At 42.3% G+C, this 21,678-nt stretch overlaps 1 protein-coding gene across 2 annotated transcripts in view; it reads right to left on the reverse strand.

The window, feature by feature from the left end:
* The window catches only part of LOC111152707 (IQ motif containing GTPase activating protein 1), a 114,043-nt gene that overhangs the window by 67,494 nt on the left and 24,871 nt on the right, over nucleotides 1–21,678 (reverse strand). The window contains exons 3-5 of one of the 2 annotated variants that reach the window (XM_022511279.1): nucleotides 14,164–14,320; nucleotides 12,265–12,342; nucleotides 7,769–7,845 (exon numbers count right to left, since the gene is read on the reverse strand). In XM_022511279.1, the coding sequence (XP_022366987.1) occupies nucleotides 7,769–7,845; nucleotides 12,265–12,342; nucleotides 14,164–14,320 (312 nt within the window). Of the gene's footprint in view, nucleotides 1–78; nucleotides 157–1,977; nucleotides 2,152–7,768; nucleotides 7,846–12,264; nucleotides 12,343–14,163; nucleotides 14,321–21,678 lie in introns of those variants that run through there. The other variant, XM_022511280.1, reaches the window with a different exon arrangement.

Here is a 21,678-nt window from a genome sequence, read left to right on the forward strand (position 1 = left end):
TAACTTTACAAGCAGAATGACAACTATGTGCCAACATAGCCTCACGTAAGCCAGAACTCGGAATCTCACATAAGTTACCTTAGGCAATCCAATCTCATCCATGGCATTCAACCACTGAATCACGTTATCAGTATGTCTAAAGTGCAGGCCAGTTGCCTAGAACAAATAAGAGACCGTTAGGCACTGTTGGCAATATTGAAGCAAATACCAAATAAAGACTCTCTTTGCAAAACTTCCCTTATGCGACTTTGCAAGGTCCCCTTAAATTGAAAGTCTATAGCATTATGTTCACATTCCAATCCCAAAAAGTCGAATCCACACATCTCAGCTCCCTTCATCTGAGAACCATCTGGAGAATCTTCCTGTGTAACGTGGTCTACAGAACACGGTCTTCGGGCTTCAATTATCCTGGATTCAGTCCCCGGCTTGGCTGTCTACTGGTGACACTGAGCAAGTCGCTTCACCTCTTTGAGCTTCCTCATCTGTAACACCTACTTCACCAGTTTGTTGTAAAGATGAAATGGGAAAATGTACATAGAGCACTCAGGGTGGTATGTAGAAAATACTCGCAAACCGCCAGATACCATTAAATATATCAATCAGGGTTTTCATACTACACACACAAACACCCACTCTACATCTCTAGGTCTGTTATTTTAGAGAAAGATTTACTCTCAAGGGGAAGATGGGCAGGACTACTATTTCTATTGCCACGCAGTCTTCACTCTTGTTTTAAATGTCTTGTTGCCTGAGTGGCTCAGTCAGCTGAGTGTCTGACCTAGGTTTTGGCTCAGGTCATGACCCAGGGTCATGGGATCCAGATCCGCCTTGGGCTCTAGTGCTCAGTGGGAAGTCTGCTTGGGATTCTCTCCCTCTGCCGCTTCCGCCCACTCATCCTAGCGCTCTCTCTAAAGATACATAAATCTTTTTAAATTAATTAATGAATGTCTCACTGCTCTGTCCACACTGTAGAGTGCTCCACAGAACAGCTCCAGAACTCTCTTCAGAAAAAGGAAAGTTTCTCTTTGGGATGTTAATTTTGGTTGAGGACCTGTACCTTCCTTGTTGTCCTTTGAACATAAACATAGAACATAAAAACCTCCTTAGACTCTGTCTTCATCCTTAGCTCATTCCAAGTTCTGGCCCAACTCCACAGTCAACCCACTTACATCTTGTCCTTGGTTTTGCAAACTTCCTCTACCTTTTACACTCATCCTTTTCCAAATAGCTGCTTGTAAGAAAGCTCCCCCACAGCAGATTCTGGTCCTTGTCAACATCCCAACTTGATTTTTCTTTTTCAGGGCCCTGGGCCACAAGAATCAAAGCCTCTCACCAACCTCGATTTCCTGAAATTGGACTGCTTTTCCAATTTACCTCAAATTTTAATGTCACAGAGGGATCTTTTCCCCCCCCCTAAAGTTGCAAGGCTATTGCTTTAATTTGCCAATAGATCTCAGTGCTTGGTTAAAAAAGTTGTAATTCCCCCTAGTTACTTCCTCTACCTTCTAAGAAATTAAAAAAAAAAAAAAATCATCACGTACCATAAAGATTTCCAGACATACCCCATCACAGGAATTGTATCAAAAATACAGAGAGTTGGGGCACCTGGGTGGCTCAGTGGGTTAAAGCCTCTGCCTTCAGCTCAGGTCATGATCCCAGGGTCCTGGGATCGAGGCCCAAATAGGCTTTCTGCTCAGCAGGGAGCCTGCTTCCCCCTCTCTCTTTCTGCCTGCCTCTCTACTTGTGATCTCTGTTTTCAAATAAACAAATAAAATCTTTAATTAAAAAAAAATACAGAGAGCCACCTTTCATTACTATACCTGACTTTGCATTATCTTCTCCACTCTGCCAGGTGTTTTATTTTAAAGGAACACACACACTCACACATATTTCTCAATAACTCTGGGACAGGATAAAGTCCACAAATCTTCTCTTTCAAGTTTAAGGAAATTTAAGCCCAAGCAAGGAAGGACTCACCTTGTATCTGGTCTGCTCTCGATCATAAATCTTCTTCAAGGACACCACTTTGGGAGAGAAGAAGTTTCCTAGTTTGGCAAGGTAGACCCCATTCCTAAGCCCCTCCTCCAGTTCTGTGGTGGGAGGCAGGTCTTCCCCGAGGCACGCTTCCATCCACCTGCACGAAAGGGAGAGGACATGACAACAGAGGGAAGGTCTGATCCCCTCCTTAAGAGACTTTTGAGACTCACTCCATTCTCCCTGAGGAGTTTAAGTTCCACATAAGCAACACTCTTTTAAGATCCAATTCACACACATCCTTGTCCTGACCCAGTCAGATCTTAGGAAAACTCCTGAGCAACAAAGCCACCTTCTTCTCTACCCTGCTTCCTTCTGCGGCAGTAGAGCCAACTGGCTCCCCAGCCCCTGACTGCCCAGAAACCTCAGGCCCTAACCCAAGGTCACTCCTGCAGAACTCCTAAGCAAAGTCATGTGCAACTGACGGCAGCACTTCAGTTGATCAAAGATTCAAATGTATGTTCTCTTCCAGTTTCGGAATCCACAAAGAATTTCTAGGTCCAGCTTTTAAGGCTGTTTGGGGGTTACATGAATAGTCAATGATCTCAGCTGAAACAGGGAAGGAAATGCCAATGGAAGCAGTAAAAATGAATGTGTGTTTGTCAGAGGTTGGGGAGGAGACTGCATTTCCCCCTAAAACATTTCTCAAGAGATTTCAGGGAGGCTCAAGATAAAACAATGCACATCTGCATGTATTTTCTACCAACATAAGTGTAGGAAAATAAAAATCATTTAAAGACGATGCTTTGGCTTTTTTTTTAAGATTTTTTTTTTTTTTACAGAGAGAGACAGAGTGAGAATAGGAACAAAGCAGGGGGAGCAGCAGAGGGAGAGAAGCAGGCTTCCCAGCAAGCAGGGAGCCCCATGTGGGGCTTGATCCCAAGACCCTGGGATAATGACCTGAGCCCAAGGCAGATGCTTAACAACTGAGCCATCCAGGCACCCCAATGGTTCTGCTTTTTTTAAAGACTATTTATTTGAGAGAGAGAGACCAAGGGGGAGGGCGAGGAGAGAGTTGAGGGAGAGGGAGAAGCAGACTCCCTGCTGAGCAGGGGCTTGATGCCAGGACCACCAGGACTCTCTGAGAGCATGACCTGAGCAGAAGGCAGATGTTTCACCAACTGAGCTACCCAGGCTCCCCATATGCATTTTTATGTAATTCTTTTATTAATAAATTGCTTGAATGATACACAACAGACCTTAGATTTATGGTAGTTCTAAAAATTGCTACTTTTATAATTCAGAATAGACTTTCTTATATTAATTCTGACTTTCCAAACTGAGATTACTGCTCAGAATTTTTACAAAACAGTAAGGAAAAGGAAAAATTTCTCTGTGTTTCTCAAGTTCTATAAATAGTCATAGTATGTACTTAAATAAATACTGGCTGGGGTGTATGCATGGGCCAGAGAATTTTCTCATCATTCCCTATACCCAGTGATAATAAGTTTTTACCTCTGGCTTTTCTTTCAGGTACTGGGAACTTAAATCACGGTGGTAAGAGGCGGGGGGGGGGGGGGGCACACAAATGAGTTTTCCAGAAGGGCTGCCATGGTAGTTAAGACAGATACCAATGGGTAAGAGCTACAAAATCCAAACCTCTGCAAGAGCCCAACGACCAGAAGGGCAAAGTGGAAAAGAATGCACCTCACTGGCATGGAAAACAGCTGTAGTCCAGGATTCATCTCCTGTTATCAGCCTTCCAATCTTTTATTGCTAAAAAGGATATGGTAAATGGCTCCTGCCAATCCCAGCTCTCAGGGGACAGTGGAACTTGTGTTCTCATTCACAGAAACGAGCCTAGAACAACTGCAGTCTAAGCCAAGAACAGCCCTTCACGTTATGAAGAAAAAATTACTTATTTTCTCCTCAAAACAAGGTAACACATAGACTATGGATAAAGAGCACAGCACATTACTTTTGCCTTGAATGAGGCTAGCTACCAAAGGCGTTTCGGTTCTTCTCTGAAATGACTACATCCAAGTCAAAGTCAAAGGAGGAACCATGTCGTCATCTCCCACAAGCTTTTATCCGCACCTTCCAGAGGCAAACTGCTGTAAAGCGGGCCTGATTAACAGCTAGAAGTTTTGTAGAGTGGAAGAGAATACCTTGCGCATCACAGAAATGTCAGGCCAGAAGAAGAAGAGGCAACTGTGATCTGATGAAAAGGGGTAAGGGAGAGCTAGAATAAACAGGCAAAATACAGAAGTGTCTCTCTGTGCCCCAAACCCAAAGCTGCCCTCCATATTCCCACACACAAGGCGGGAACCTCTGTCTCACAAGAGAGTATCAACGGGTTTCATTTATAAGATTTAAGTTATAAAAGTAAGTTAAATCGGGACCATATTGCTTTGAAAAATGAAGAGCACTCAGTAGGGCGCTATGTTACTCTAATTTTTAATATTAGCCAAAGTCTAGATTCTACTATAGTCCTGAGAAGATTCAACAAACCCCCCTTTCTGTCCTCTACAGCCCATCTGAGATTTCCCCCTCTGCCACTAAACCACAGAATCACAAGATGATAGCCAAGAACTTAAAGCACTTCTAGGGCAAATCCCTTTGGGTTTTGTTTTGTTTTTCAATATAATAATATGTATTCATTAAAGAAAATTAGTAGACACCTCTCAATATTTTATGAATATTTTCCATGTTACTATATAATTTCTAAAGACTGAGTTACACAAAAATTCTCCAAAGTGCTTAACTGGTCACCTACGTTGGACACTTATGTCACTTCCAAATAGTTTCAGGTATTAAATAATACTGCAAGGAACATCTTTGTGCACAATGTTCTGCTGTATTTAGAATTAACTCCTAAGGAAAGGACCTTAGAAGTCTAACTCCAAAATTAAAGAAATATAAACATTAAAGAAACTTTTTTTATTGTTCAAAAGCTTGGCCAAAGGCTGTGTCTACTTATATAACCCCCTCATTTTATAAGTACAAGGTCTATCTGTCCAAGTCAACTACTAGCTACTGGCAAAGGCAGAATCAATCAGGTCCCTGATTCCTAGTTAAGAATCCTCTTCACTAGACCACTGTTACTCTTACCCCATCACTCCAAAAACCTAACAGGGCTCAGCCCCACAGAGCAGAATGAACAGGGCCAAGTTGCAGGTATCCCATACAGGAAAAAGTCTAGTATCTCTCCAGATTCTGTCCACTAAATAGGGTTTTAGGTATTTTAGTGTAAGTCCACACTATAGTCCTGAGAAGATTCAACAAACCCCCCTTTCTGTCCTCTACAGCCCATCTGAGATTTGCATTATCTTCTCCACTCTGCCCTGAGGCACGCTTCCATCCACCTGCACGAAAGGGAGAGGACATGACAACAGAGGGAAGGTCTGATCCCCTCCTTAAGAGACTTTTGAGACTCACTCCATTCTCCCTGAGGAGTTTAAGTTCCACATAAGCAACACTCTTTTAAGATCCAATTCACACACATCCTTGTCCTGACCCAGTCAGATCTTAGGAAAACTCCTGAGCAACAAAGCCACCTTCTTCTCTACCCTGCTTCCTTCTGCGGCAGTAGAGCCAACTGGCTCCCCAGCTCAGCAGGGAGCCTGCTTCCTCCTCTCTCTCTGCCTGCCTCTCTGCCTACTTGTGATCTCTGTCTGTCAAATAAATAAATAAAATCTTTTTAAAAATAAATAAATAAATAAATAAATAAATAAAACTTGACTGGATACACTGAGACAAACACGAACAGTCATCTGGTAAAAGAAAGTACCATTTTCTTTTTTCATTTATAGGGCAGAAGATATCCCCTTGAGCTAGAGAAGGAGAAGGAAGGCTTGTTACAATGTATGATTTTGACTGACCTAGTGCATGTGAGGCATCTAAGTACTAGAGACACAAAGATAGGGGGAGTCCTGCCCCCAAGGAGTGCAGGGCAAGCCAGCAGCAAGAACGAAACACCCGAGGATGATGGAAAGCCACGCACTTGAAGAGGTCTGTGCAAACGCCAGAAGAGCACAAAGACGGGAAGCAGCTAATTCTGAGGGAGAAAAAGTAAAAAAAAAGGCATCCAGAAATGTGGCAATCCACAGTAGCAGCTGGAGAAGAACGTGGGTTAAACTCGGAAGTAAAGGGAATCCAGGCCGTGCAAACAGAATAAACAAAGGCACAAGAGCGTGGTGGTGCACTGGTCCTCAGCTACATTCGTTCTTTTGTGGGTTTCACATGGCTTCCAGGGATCCAAAGGGTCTGGCACATATTTGATCAAACCTGAGACAACAGGCTTCTCATGGGTCAATATGATACATATATTCATGTATTTATTAACATTTATTAAGCACACATAGAGGATGCCTTATAATTTCATAAAATGGGCAGCGCGAGCAAAGAAACCCCAGCCACATGTCCCGCTCACTTAGACCACCTTCTCATATAGCCCTGCAGCCACCAGGTAAATCTGTCCCGCTGCGCTTGGTGCTATCATATCTACTGAACCCCACGCTCCCTCCACACACATTGCCTCTTCCTTCCAATACAGTATTTTGCCGATTCTAACAGCCAAGGGTCTGAAATTAAGCCATCTTCAGAATCTACTATGAAATTATGAAAAAATTATATTTTGTTTCAGTGCCTATTTGTTATATCTGTTTCGCATAAACATTACTTAATGAACAAATGGCTTGGTGAGGACCTAGAAAACTAAGTAAATTAAAAATCAACCATTTGACAGTTGCTGGCATTATCTGAAGATGTTGATAAAATTTAATTACACTACTAAATTATTAAGACATGGTGAGTGTATTTTGTAATTCAGCTACTGGCTTGTGGCAAAACAGTAAACAGTGATAAGTTTTGAAATGTACATCCTTTTTGTAATTCTTAAGAGATTTTAATTAAAAAGAAAAGAACTGCATCCCAGCTGAAATGCACAGTTCACAGGAATACTAGATCAACAATGAAAGACTACACTTTGTTTTCAGAGCCAAATTATCTGCTATTATGGAGATAAATAAATCCCTTCTCCCTATTCCCTAGAAAAACACAGCTGTTTCTCACCACTTTGTTAAGACAAAAGTATCCCATTCTATTTGGAAATCCTGAAGCTAATGCAAGAACTTTCTCGTTGCACCATGGACAAAAAGCTATACATTCAAGTCAGACATTATTCCTACACTGCTTTCTTTTTTACTGAGACAGAACTGACACGTAACATCACATTAGTTTCCGGGGTACAACATAATGATTCAATATATGTATATATTGCAGAATGGTCACCTCAGTAAGTCTCACTAACATCCATCATCACACAGAATTACGGATATTTTTTCCTTGTGCTGAGAAACTTTTTTGAAGATATATTTATTTAATTTAGAGAGAAAGAGAGAGAGCGTGTGTGCTTAAGTGGGGTTGGGGGAGGGACCGAGGGAGAGAGAGGGGGGAAGCAGACTCCCCCCCGAGGGGGGAGCCTGATGCAGGGCTTGATCCCAGGACCCCGAGATCATGACCTGAGCTAAAACCAAGAATTGGATGCTGAAGCGACTGAGACACTGAGACGCCCCATGCTGAGAACTTTTAAGACCTACTGTCTCAGCAACTTTCAAGCACACACTATACCATTAATAACGCAAATCCCTGGGAAGTAAGTTACAACCCCAGGGCTTAGTTGTTTTACAGCTGGAAGTGTTTTTTTGACTCCCTTTACCCATTTCGCCCGCCCCCAAGCCCCCACCTCTGGCAGTTTAGCAGTCTGTTTATTTTACCAAGAAAATCTGATTACCTGAGTGCGTGGATACAGTAGATACATCTTGGCATGTTTTTTCGATCATAGATATCTGTAGTTTCTGGGTAAAAAATCTAAGGAGGAATAAAAGAAGCAGAGTAAGGTATCCATCCACTGGATTGTTCACCAACCACCAATTATACAAATAAAACGATTAGAAAACATTATTGGCATTCAGCAAGTTACTTCATTAGGAACAGACAATTCATCTTAAGTAATGCAAAGAATAAAACGCTATAATACAGAATAAAAAGCACGAGTTGGGAAAGCCTTATTTGGTTAATCCACTGAGTTTCACCAGGTACGTGAAAGGGATTTGCTTCCTGCAGACTCAGAATGGGCAGATGACACGCAGCGCTGAGCAATTTAAACCACTGGCCAACGTGGGAAGCTCTGGAGGACTGCGATCTGCCCAGTTACCATCTACCATGCCTAGACACAAAATAACTCAACAATGAGCATTTACTGGCGTGCTTTCAGTTGTGTGAACTACTACATTTAGACATTGGAAAAAAGCTATAAAATATTAAAATGTGTTATATGCAAGGACGTCTGGCTGGCTCAGCTGGTGGAGTGTGTGACTCGATCTCTAGGTTGTGAGGTTGGAGCCCCACACCAGGTACAGAGATTACTTAAAAATAAAATCTTCAAAAAAAAAAAAATGTGTTACATGACTGGGAGAAGAAAAAAGATACACAGATGAAGTAGGTGAAAGAGAGGATATTGTATGGGAATGTGGAAGGCCGGTGGTTCTCCTTAGCACTTGTCACAAATAATCAATTACTTGTGTTATTATCTGTTTGACTAGACACTACATGAAGGCAGGGATCAGGTCTATGCAATTCATTGCTGTATCTTCAATGCCAAGCCCAGAGCCAAGGTCATGGAAGGGATTCTACATTTAATGAATTAACAAATGAGGTCAAACAGGAACATAGTAAGTTTAGACTGGGTATAATCCTGAATTTCAAGATCTATTTATTTTCATGGTGATGTGGCACCACGTAATTCGTTCTATAATTTAGGGAGAAAGGAGATGATAATGGTCTGGAGAAGTGAAAGACTGAATTTTGAGGCCGTCAGAAGAATCTGGATGAGCAGTGAAAGGCAGCAGGAGGAGGCCTGCAGCGCCGTGGGCCTGTCAGAGCCCTCGACCCACCATGTTTGTCTGTTTTCATGCATTTCCCACAATACCTATGACTCTCGACTAGAAAGAACCGCCCCCCTCGAGAGATGGGATGCACCAGAACTGTCTTTTGATCATTTTTCAAACTCTGCACGCTCACTTTCCAAGATGGAGATATCATCATCTCCTGAAAGGTGAAGATCACGGTCGCCCTGAGCCACCCTTCCCGAAAACAGCACAGAATACATTTTAGAAAGTAACAGAAAGATACAGCTGGGTAGGGTAGGATGCAATCTAATTATGAGGGCCTCGAAAGTCAGACAAGTCTGAACTTGATATACAGGCCCCAGAGAAGTCCTAGCTGTGGAGCCAGGGATAAAAACAGAGCCTCAGAAGATCTGACTGGAGACAGGACACAGGGTACATTGAATCATGGAGAAACTGAAGCTCAGGAGGCACACTGATAACCTCTCTGAACAGATAAAAGAAACATTTCAAATACATGAGGAAGGCTTGGTGCATAACTGCATTTAGGAGTTCAAGGTAACCTCAAGATTCTGAGATGGGATGACAGGGGAATTGAGGACAGACTACCATTTAGTATAGAGGAGGGGAGGTTCACTTGGGGGAAAAGGAAGGTTTACTCTCAGACAGGAGGAATTCTAGCTAATAGAAAACTATCCGAGAGCTGTCCAGCAGCCATGTGAAACAGTGTGTTTATCTTATAGCAAAGCCTTCAAAATAACTGAAACCATGAGAACAAGAATGTAAGTAAATAAGGACAGCAGCTTAAGGAACCCCCACAACTAGGAAATGGGAGGTAGAACACAAGAGGAAGATGGAGGAGGAGTTGAGTAGATTGAAAACAATTTAAAAATCAAAGTCAAGGGGTGCATGGCTGGCTCAGTGAGGAGAGCACGCAACTCTTGATCTTTGGGTTATGAGTTTGAGTCCTACACTGGGTCTAGAGATTACTTAAAAAATAAATTATTTTTAAAGATTTTTAAAAAATTTATTTATTTGACACAGAGAGAAACAGAGAGAGAGAGAGGAAACACAAGCAGGGGGAGTGGGAGAGAGAGAAGCAGACTTCCTGCTGAGCAGGGAGCCCGATGCAGGGGTCAATCCCAGGACCCAGGGACCATGACCTGGGCCGAAGGCAGACGCTTAATGACTGAGCCACACATGCGCCCCTTAAAAATAAGATCTTAAAAAAAAAAAAAGAAAAAATTAAAGACAAAAATCACAAAATATTTTCTGGAAGAGGTGGCTAACAAGACCAATTATAACAAAAAGACAAAAGTGAGAAGAACGAAAAACTTACCACATTAAGCTTCTATAATAGCCTACATGTACCATATTAAAAAATTAGGGAAGATATCCCTACAGACACTATATATGTATTGTCAATTATATATATTATTATATTATATTATATATATTATATATATTGTCAATTATATATCATACATTGTATTATGGGCAACAATTTTTAGGCTAAGTATCATTAATACACATTACAAGTCTTCTGGACCTAAATCATATACAGTGGACATTTCCAGGCTGATAGCCATGATGGCCCTATTGTCTCTGAAAGCCTTTGGGGATCTCTATGTTTGTTATAGCTGTGGTCCAGGACAATATACTACCATTAGTAAACAAAAGAAGTAGTAAAATTATATCAGTAAAAAAGCATTTTGTAGTAATAATACTACTAGTAATAGTATATATTAACAAAGCTCTTAGTACCATTTAAAAGAGGTTAAATCATCATTGCCCGTCGGCATACTACAAAAGAAACAGGTACAACAAGATACAGGTGCACAGAAAGGCCAAGTAGGCATAAGAAGTTGACACACTGCATTTCCTGACATTTGTGGGCCTAATTCTCAAACCTACCAGTGTGAGGAAGAGAGCTTCAGCATTCTGCTCTGAAAAAAAGAGGACAAAGGCTAGTCTTCTGCCAAGACTTGGCTCTGGATTTAACTCAATTCAAAACAGATATGCAAAACTGAGCTGGTGCTAGCTAAGTACCGAATATTCGAATGTTCGTCTCCCAGTGGTTCTAGCCCCTCTCGGATCCTCCCTACCTCACTTCTTTCAATCTGTCTTTGGTTACAAAAATTCAGACTACACAGGAAGTTATAAAGAAAATAAAAACGTCCCTTAATGCCATCACACAGAAATCCCATCCCATTACAGACTTTTCCCAAGAATAAAAGGGAAATTTTTTACATAAAATGATACATACATAAAAAGAGATCTATTTTTTTTACATAAAAATAGTGATCTCACCTTAGCCAGAACACAAACTCTTACAACCTTAGCCCATTCGGGTTTTTTCTCCCACTTAACACCTCACAGACAACTTCCCTTGTCAATACAGAATAATATCACCCTTTCTAATGAGCTGTACTAGTATTCGACTGGCTGCCACACAGTTAATGCCCCCAGTGAAGGAACATGTGGCTGCTATCTTTTCTATTCTAAGCAATGCCGAAAAACCCTTATGTGCCCATCTTTTCGGGTTTGTCTGATTTTGGGGGTGGGATGAATTCCTAGAAGTAGAATTCTTAGGTCAAAGGATATGGAAAACAAAAAAGATGTCCATGCCTCTAAGAGTTGATGTCGCATGGCCTTCAGGGTTCAGGATAGGACCGGGGGTGGGGGGCAGAGGGGGATGCAGAGGCTGGAGATGGCAAATTTCACGAAGAGTGGTGTAAATAAAATAAATTCCTGAGCAGAACACTCGAGGACACACACTCACTCCAAACCCATTCAACTGTACACATGCAGGTTCTGCATACCAACTGTACCTCAAGAAAGATGTTTTAAAAAACGAAGACTACAGCCTTGACCAAAACAAGATACGGGAGGTAAATGCCATCATATTGCCTCTACAACTTGAAACATAAAACAATAGCCCATCATGTTCTCTTACAGACAAAGGAGTATTCTGTAGCTGTAAAATGACACTTCTAAAATATTTCCTCCTATTTCCTAAAGTCAAATTTTAGTGTAACAACATTGTGAATAAATAAAAACACTGAATTGTAGACTTTAAAAAGATGGGATTTCACGGCATGTGAATTTTAATGTAAGTCTACAGTTTGATGTAGTAAAAGTCAATGACATCATAAGGAACTTCTCTAGGGTGAGGTGAGCAGGGATAGGGAATAAAAAAGAGAAAGAACAAAACTATTCCCTAAAACAAACAGAAGAAAGAGATCCTTTAGTACTTAAGAAAAAAAATAGAAAGAAAGAATATCATTAAAGGTTCAATTGAGAATAACTTTACAAGCAGAATGACAACTATGTGCCAACATAGCCTCACGTAAGCCAGAACTCGGAATCTCACATAAGTTACCTTAGGCAATCCAATCTCATCCATGGCATTCAACCACTGAATCACGTTATCAGTATGTCTAAAGTGCAGGCCAGTTGCCTAGAACAAATAAGAGACCGTTAGGCACTGTTGGCAATATTGAAGCAAATACCAAATAAAGACTCTCTTTGCAAAACTTCCCTTATGCGACTTTGCAAGGTCCCCTTAAATTGAAAGTCTATAGCATTATGTTCACATTCCAATCCCAAAAAGTCGAATCCACACATCTCAGCTCCCTTCATCTGAGAACCATCTGGAGAATCTTCCTGTGTAACGTGGTCTACAGAACACGGTCTTCGGGCTTCAATTATCCTGGATTCAGTCCCCGGCTTGGCTGTCTACTGGTGACACTGAGCAAGTCGCTTCACCTCTTTGAGCTTCCTCATCTGTAACACCTACTTCACCAGTTTGTTGTAAAGATGAAATGGGAAAATGTACATAGAGCACTCAGGGTGGTATGTAGAAAATACTCGCAAACCGCCAGATACCATTAAATATATCAATCAGGGTTTTCATACTACACACACAAACACCCACTCTACATCTCTAGGTCTGTTATTTTAGAGAAAGATTTACTCTCAAGGGGAAGATGGGCAGGACTACTATTTCTATTGCCACGCAGTCTTCACTCTTGTTTTAAATGTCTTGTTGCCTGAGTGGCTCAGTCAGCTGAGTGTCTGACCTAGGTTTTGGCTCAGGTCATGACCCAGGGTCATGGGATCCAGATCCGCCTTGGGCTCTAGTGCTCAGTGGGAAGTCTGCTTGGGATTCTCTCCCTCTGCCGCTTCCGCCCACTCATCCTAGCGCTCTCTCTAAAGATACATAAATCTTTTTAAATTAATTAATGAATGTCTCACTGCTCTGTCCACACTGTAGAGTGCTCCACAGAACAGCTCCAGAACTCTCTTCAGAAAAAGGAAAGTTTCTCTTTGGGATGTTAATTTTGGTTGAGGACCTGTACCTTCCTTGTTGTCCTTTGAACATAAACATAGAACATAAAAACCTCCTTAGACTCTGTCTTCATCCTTAGCTCATTCCAAGTTCTGGCCCAACTCCACAGTCAACCCACTTACATCTTGTCCTTGGTTTTGCAAACTTCCTCTACCTTTTACACTCATCCTTTTCCAAATAGCTGCTTGTAAGAAAGCTCCCCCACAGCAGATTCTGGTCCTTGTCAACATCCCAACTTGATTTTTCTTTTTCAGGGCCCTGGGCCACAAGAATCAAAGCCTCTCACCAACCTCGATTTCCTGAAATTGGACTGCTTTTCCAATTTACCTCAAATTTTAATGTCACAGAGGGATCTTTTCCCCCCCCCTAAAGTTGCAAGGCTATTGCTTTAATTTGCCAATAGATCTCAGTGCTTGGTTAAAAAAGTTGTAATTCCCCCTAGTTACTTCCTCTACCTTCTAAGAAATTAAAAAAAAAAAAAAATCATCACGTACCATAAAGATTTCCAGACATACCCCATCACAGGAATTGTATCAAAAATACAGAGAGTTGGGGCACCTGGGTGGCTCAGTGGGTTAAAGCCTCTGCCTTCAGCTCAGGTCATGATCCCAGGGTCCTGGGATCGAGGCCCAAATAGGCTTTCTGCTCAGCAGGGAGCCTGCTTCCCCCTCTCTCTTTCTGCCTGCCTCTCTACTTGTGATCTCTGTTTTCAAATAAACAAATAAAATCTTTAATTAAAAAAAAATACAGAGAGCCACCTTTCATTACTATACCTGACTTTGCATTATCTTCTCCACTCTGCCAGGTGTTTTATTTTAAAGGAACACACACACTCACACATATTTCTCAATAACTCTGGGACAGGATAAAGTCCACAAATCTTCTCTTTCAAGTTTAAGGAAATTTAAGCCCAAGCAAGGAAGGACTCACCTTGTATCTGGTCTGCTCTCGATCATAAATCTTCTTCAAGGACACCACTTTGGGAGAGAAGAAGTTTCCTAGTTTGGCAAGGTAGACCCCATTCCTAAGCCCCTCCTCCAGTTCTGTGGTGGGAGGCAGGTCTTCCCCGAGGCACGCTTCCATCCACCTGCACGAAAGGGAGAGGACATGACAACAGAGGGAAGGTCTGATCCCCTCCTTAAGAGACTTTTGAGACTCACTCCATTCTCCCTGAGGAGTTTAAGTTCCACATAAGCAACACTCTTTTAAGATCCAATTCACACACATCCTTGTCCTGACCCAGTCAGATCTTAGGAAAACTCCTGAGCAACAAAGCCACCTTCTTCTCTACCCTGCTTCCTTCTGCGGCAGTAGAGCCAACTGGCTCCCCAGCCCCTGACTGCCCAGAAACCTCAGGCCCTAACCCAAGGTCACTCCTGCAGAACTCCTAAGCAAAGTCATGTGCAACTGACGGCAGCACTTCAGTTGATCAAAGATTCAAATGTATGTTCTCTTCCAGTTTCGGAATCCACAAAGAATTTCTAGGTCCAGCTTTTAAGGCTGTTTGGGGGTTACATGAATAGTCAATGATCTCAGCTGAAACAGGGAAGGAAATGCCAATGGAAGCAGTAAAAATGAATGTGTGTTTGTCAGAGGTTGGGGAGGAGACTGCATTTCCCCCTAAAACATTTCTCAAGAGATTTCAGGGAGGCTCAAGATAAAACAATGCACATCTGCATGTATTTTCTACCAACATAAGTGTAGGAAAATAAAAATCATTTAAAGACGATGCTTTGGCTTTTTTTTTAAGATTTTTTTTTTTTTTACAGAGAGAGACAGAGTGAGAATAGGAACAAAGCAGGGGGAGCAGCAGAGGGAGAGAAGCAGGCTTCCCAGCAAGCAGGGAGCCCCATGTGGGGCTTGATCCCAAGACCCTGGGATAATGACCTGAGCCCAAGGCAGATGCTTAACAACTGAGCCATCCAGGCACCCCAATGGTTCTGCTTTTTTTAAAGACTATTTATTTGAGAGAGAGAGACCAAGGGGGAGGGCGAGGAGAGAGTTGAGGGAGAGGGAGAAGCAGACTCCCTGCTGAGCAGGGGCTTGATGCCAGGACCACCAGGACTCTCTGAGAGCATGACCTGAGCAGAAGGCAGATGTTTCACCAACTGAGCTACCCAGGCTCCCCATATGCATTTTTATGTAATTCTTTTATTAATAAATTGCTTGAATGATACACAACAGACCTTAGATTTATGGTAGTTCTAAAAATTGCTACTTTTATAATTCAGAATAGACTTTCTTATATTAATTCTGACTTTCCAAACTGAGATTACTGCTCAGAATTTTTACAAAACAGTAAGGAAAAGGAAAAATTTCTCTGTGTTTCTCAAGTTCTATAAATAGTCATAGTATGTACTTAAATAAATACTGGCTGGGGTGTATGCATGGGCCAGAGAATTTTCTCATCATTCCCTATACCCAGTGATAATAAGTTTTTACCTCTGGCTTTTCTTTCAGGTACTGGGAACTTAAATCACGGTGGTAAGAGGCGGGGGGGGGGGGGGGGGGGCACACAAATGAGTTTTCCAGAAGGGCTGCCATGGTAGTTAAGACAGATACCAATGGGTAAGAGCTACAAAATCCAAACCTCTGCAAGAGCCCAACGACCAGAAGGGCAAAGTGGAAAAGAATGCACCTCACTGGCATGGAAAACAGCTGTAGTCCAGGATTCATCTCCTGTTATCAGCCTTCCAATCTTTTATTGCTAAAAAGGATATGGTAAATGGCTCCTGCCAATCCCAGCTCTCAGGGGACAGTGGAACTTGTGTTCTCATTCACAGAAACGAGCCTAGAACAACTGCAGTCTAAGCCAAGAACAGCCCTTCACGTTATGAAGAAAAAATTACTTATTTTCTCCTCAAAACAAGGTAACACATAGACTATGGATAAAGAGCACAGCACATTACTTTTGCCTTGAATGAGGCTAGCTACCAAAGGCGTTTCGGTTCTTCTCTGAAATGACTACATCCAAGTCAAAGTCAAAGGAGGAACCATGTCGTCATCTCCCACAAGCTTTTATCCGCACCTTCCAGAGGCAAACTGCTGTAAAGCGGGCCTGATTAACAGCTAGAAGTTTTGTAGAGTGGAAGAGAATACCTTGCGCATCACAGAAATGTCAGGCCAGAAGAAGAAGAGGCAACTGTGATCTGATGAAAAGGGGTAAGGGAGAGCTAGAATAAACAGGCAAAATACAGAAGTGTCTCTCTGTGCCCCAAACCCAAAGCTGCCCTCCATATTCCCACACACAAGGCGGGAACCTCTGTCTCACAAGAGAGTATCAACGGGTTTCATTTATAAGATTTAAGTTATAAAAGTAAGTTAAATCGGGACCATATTGCTTTGAAAAATGAAGAGCACTCAGTAGGGCGCTATGTTACTCTAATTTTTAATATTAGCCAAAGTCTAGATTCTACTATAGTCCTGAGAAGATTCAACAAACCCCCCTTTCTGTCCTCTACAGCCCATCTGAGATTTCCCCCTCTGCCACTAAACCACAGAATCACAAGATGATAGCCAAGAACTTAAAGCACTTCTAGGGCAAATCCCTTTGGGTTTTGTTTTGTTTTTCAATATAATAATATGTATTCATTAAAGAAAATTAGTAGACACCTCTCAATATTTTATGAATATTTTCCATGTTACTATATAATTTCTAAAGACTGAGTTACACAAAAATTCTCCAAAGTGCTTAACTGGTCACCTACGTTGGACACTTATGTCACTTCCAAATAGTTTCAGGTATTAAATAATACTGCAAGGAACATCTTTGTGCACAATGTTCTGCTGTATTTAGAATTAACTCCTAAGGAAAGGACCTTAGAAGTCTAACTCCAAAATTAAAGAAATATAAACATTAAAGAAACTTTTTTTATTGTTCAAAAGCTTGGCCAAAGGCTGTGTCTACTTATATAACCCCCTCATTTTATAAGTACAAGGTCTATCTGTCCAAGTCAACTACTAGCTACTGGCAAAGGCAGAATCAATCAGGTCCCTGATTCCTAGTTAAGAATCCTCTTCACTAGACCACTGTTACTCTTACCCCATCACTCCAAAAACCTAACAGGGCTCAGCCCCACAGAGCAGAATGAACAGGGCCAAGTTGCAGGTATCCCATACAGGAAAAAGTCTAGTATCTCTCCAGATTCTGTCCACTAAATAGGGTTTTAGGTATTTTAGTGTAAGTCCACACTATAGTCCTGAGAAGATTCAACAAACCCCCCTTTCTGTCCTCTACAGCCCATCTGAGATTTGCATTATCTTCTCCACTCTGCCCTGAGGCACGCTTCCATCCACCTGCACGAAAGGGAGAGGACATGACAACAGAGGGAAGGTCTGATCCCCTCCTTAAGAGACTTTTGAGACTCACTCCATTCTCCCTGAGGAGTTTAAGTTCCACATAAGCAACACTCTTTTAAGATCCAATTCACACACATCCTTGTCCTGACCCAGTCAGATCTTAGGAAAACTCCTGAGCAACAAAGCCACCTTCTTCTCTACCCTGCTTCCTTCTGCGGCAGTAGAGCCAACTGGCTCCCCAGTTTGTTCAAAGATTCAAATGTATGTTCTCTTCCAGTTTCGGAATCCACTTCTATGTTTAAGAATCATTTCACGCGGCACCTGGGTGGCTCAGTGGGTTAAAGCCTCTGCCTTCGGCTCAGGTCATGATCCCAGGGTCCTGGGATCAAGCCCCGCATCGGGCTCTCTGCTCAGCAGGGAGCCTGCTTCCTCCTCTCTCTCTCTGCCTGACTCTCTGCCTACTTGTGATCTCTGTCTGTCAAATGAATAAATAAAATCTTAAAAAAAAAAAGATCTCCTCCTGTACCCCAACTCCTCCAATCCCTCCACCTCCCACTCATTCCCACTTTCATGCCTGAATGCTTTCAAATCCTCTCATGAGCCTGACTGCTGCTGCTGATGTATAACCAAACATTCATTTCTGGATTCTAGCAGCCAGAAGTTTTTACTAAACCAGCACCTGTTCCCCTTTGGCACCCTAAGCTGCCTTGTGGAGCAAGACAACACATGGAATTCAAAATATAATGTGGCCACGATGCACACTGGGGGTTACATGCAACTGACGAATAACTGAACTCTACATCCGAGACCAATGAGGCATGATACAGAATTTAAATTAAAATATATATATATAGTACACACACACACACACACACACACACACACACACACACACACGTGTATATAACGTGGCCTGAACTGGACTTTAAGAGACCTGGGTTTAGGGGCAGCTGGTTGGCTCAGCCGGTTGGGCATCCAACCCCTGGTTTTGATTCAGTCATGATTTCAGCATCCTGGGATTAATCCCCACATCAGGCTCCCTGCTCAACAAGGAATCTGCTTGTCTCCTTCTCTCTGTCCCTTCCCCTACTCGCACACTTTCTCTCTCTAAAATACATAAATATATCTTCAAAAAAAATAGAATTAAAATAGAAAAACAGAGAGAGAGAGAGAGACCCAGATTTATAACCTGTCCCTTATCGAGACAGTCATGTAGCCAGTTTGTTTGTTAAAAGGGAATAACAAGGGGAGCCAGGGTGGCTCAGTGGGTTAAGCCACTGCCTTCGGCTCAGGTCATGATCCCAGGGTCCTGGGATCAAGCGCCGCATCGGGCTCTCTGCTCAGCAGGGAGCCTGCTTCCCCCTCCCTCTCTGCCTGCCTCTCTGCCTACTTGTGATCTCTGTCTGTCAAATAAATAAATAAATAAAACCCAAACTCTATTGTTACAATCTACTGTCTCCTTCAATAACTGTAATAGCTACCACCTCAGAACATTCACTAACAAAACCTCGGGTTCCGAAGCTGGGCTTCCTGAAGCACCCCGTCCCACAGCACTCCACCTCATCAGCAGACTTTCCTATATCAAGCACCCAGAGAAAAGCCCATTAAACACTAAGCACTGGTGACAATGACACAATTAGTGTGAAAAATGAGAGTTTATATAAAGGTTTGTTTTTAATATAAATAGATCACAATTCTCATAAGTAATAATCTTATCTACCTCTCACATGTAGCCTATTTCTATGGAGCTCTGTTTTATACATACTTTAAGTCAACTTTTTTTTTTTTTTAAAGATTTTACTTATTTATTTGAGAGACGGAGACAGAGATAGCGAGAGAGCGTAAGTGGGGAGGAAAGGGAAAAGCAGGCTCCCCGGTGAGCAGGGAGCCTGATGCAGGGCTCAATCCCAGGACCCTGGGATCATGACCTGAGCAGAAGGCAGATGCTTAACCCACTGAGTCACTCAGGCGCCCCTTAAATCACCTTTCAAAAAAACACCTGTCCACTCTGATGGCTACACATCCATTCAGGGCACATTTTTTCCCCCTTTTTTTTTTTTTAAAGATTTATTTATTATTTATTTATTTATTTATTTATTTTAAGATTTTATTTGTTTATTTGACAGAGAAAGCACAGGCAGGGAGAGTGGCAGGCAGAGGGAGAGGGATAAGCAGGCTCTCCACTAAGCAGAGAGCCCGACCTGGGGCTTGATCCCAGGACCCCGGAATCATGACCTGAGCCAAAGGCAAATGCTTAGGGGTGCCACCCCGGCACCCCTAAGATTTATTATATATACAGAGAAAGAGTGGCGGGGGCAGAGGGAGAGAGAGAATCAAGCAGACTCCCCGCCGAGCTCGGAGCCCAGTGCAGCCAGAGCTCAGTCCTAGGGCCTTGAGATCACGACCTGAGCGGAGAGCAGGAGTGGGCCGCTTAACCAATTTAGCCACCCAGGTGCCCCAGGACACATTTCTATTTTTTTTTTTTAAAGATTTTATTTATTTATCTGACAGAGAAAGAAAGAGCACAAGTAGGCAGAAGAGCAGGCAGAGGGAGAGGAAGAAGCAGGTTCTCTGCTGAGCAGGGAGCCCAATGTGAGGCTCAATCCCAGGACCCTGGGACCGTGACCCGAGCCGAAGGCAGACACTTAACTGACTGAGCCACCCAGGCGCCCCTTGTCCCCCACAGGACACATTTCTAATGGACTACACCATGCAACAGCTATCAGCAGCTTGAGATGTGCTAAATGCCTGCGCCCACCTTCAAGGAGATTACCCCCTGGGAACAGAGATGATTAAACAACTAGCTACAGTGGGATGATATTTCAACTAGGCTTTACAAGATAAATTGTATTTGGAGAGAAGAAAAATGGGAAAAGGTGATATCTGAGATAAAGCAAAAATGAAGGGCAAAAAGGCACGAAAACAGGAGCACCCATCTGGCTCAGCTGGCAGAGCATATGACTCTTGATCTCAGGGTTGAAAGTTCAAGCCCCCTATCGGATGTAGAAATTACTTTAAAAAAAAAAAATAAGTAAAGCATGACTATAACTGGTGTATTTGGGGAATGATGAGTTACCATAGTAGAGACGTATCTGGAGCACCAGCATTTTAATTCTCAGGCAGTGGGAACCACCGAAGTTTTTGAACAGAAGAGTGGGTTGGTCAGAGGAATCCACTAAGGTCCTTGACTAGGGCAATGGTGGGAAGGGAAAGAAAACTGGTGAGTAATTACAAGGGAAAAATTGACCCCTCCTGACAGCTGGTTAGACAGCTGGGAGTAAAGGGTAGGAGGGGGAGACAATGGCTTTATAGACAACAGGAAAAGAAAAAGAAGGGGAAAAAAAGCAAAGTTAAGTCCTGACTTCACATCTTGCTAATGACACAGAACATCAAATGGATTCAGGGGCCTGGCTGGCTCAGTCAGTGGCGCACGCAACTCTTCATCTCAGTCATGTGTTCTAGCCCCAAGCTGGGGGTAGAGTTAACTTAAAAAAATTTAAATTTAAATTTAAAAAATGGATTAGAGAATTTAAAGAGTAAGATAAAAGGAGGAAAAAAATACAGATGAATGGTTGTACAATCCTGAAAGGGGAAAAGCCTTTTCAAACAAATTTATGGCAGCAGATATAAAGGAAGAGGGAGGGGCGCCTGGGTAACTGAGTCAGTTAAGGAACTGACTCTGGATCTTAGCTCATGTCTTGAGCTCAGGGTCCTGGGTTTATGCCCTCTGTTAGGCTCTACAAAAAAACAAACAAACAAACAAACAAAAAAAAAAAAAAACAGGAAATAAAGTGGCTACATAAAAAGCAGTTAAACTTCAGGACATTTGGGAGGCTCAGTCGGTTAAGTGCCTGCCTTTGGCTCAGGTCATGATCCCAGGGTGGTGGGATCGAGTCCCACATCGGGCTCCTTGCTCACAGGAAGCCTGCTTCTCCTTCAGCCTGCCACTCCCCCTGCCTGTGCTCACTATCATGCTCTCTCTCTCTATCCCTCTGACAAGTAAATACATAAATTTTTTAAAAAATTAAACTTAAGGCAATTAAAAAAATTTTTTTAGAGAAAAGATAAACTGGAGGGGAAAATCTGCAACATAACAAGAAATTAACAATCTCCTATATACATTTTAAATGCTTGAAATAAATAAAA

This window comes from Enhydra lutris, unplaced genomic scaffold, assembly GCF_002288905.1.
Source record: "Enhydra lutris kenyoni isolate GAN:26980312 unplaced genomic scaffold, ASM228890v2 scaffoldscaffold29, whole genome shotgun sequence".
In the NCBI taxonomy this organism is placed as follows: Eukaryota; Metazoa; Chordata; class Mammalia; order Carnivora; family Mustelidae; genus Enhydra; species Enhydra lutris.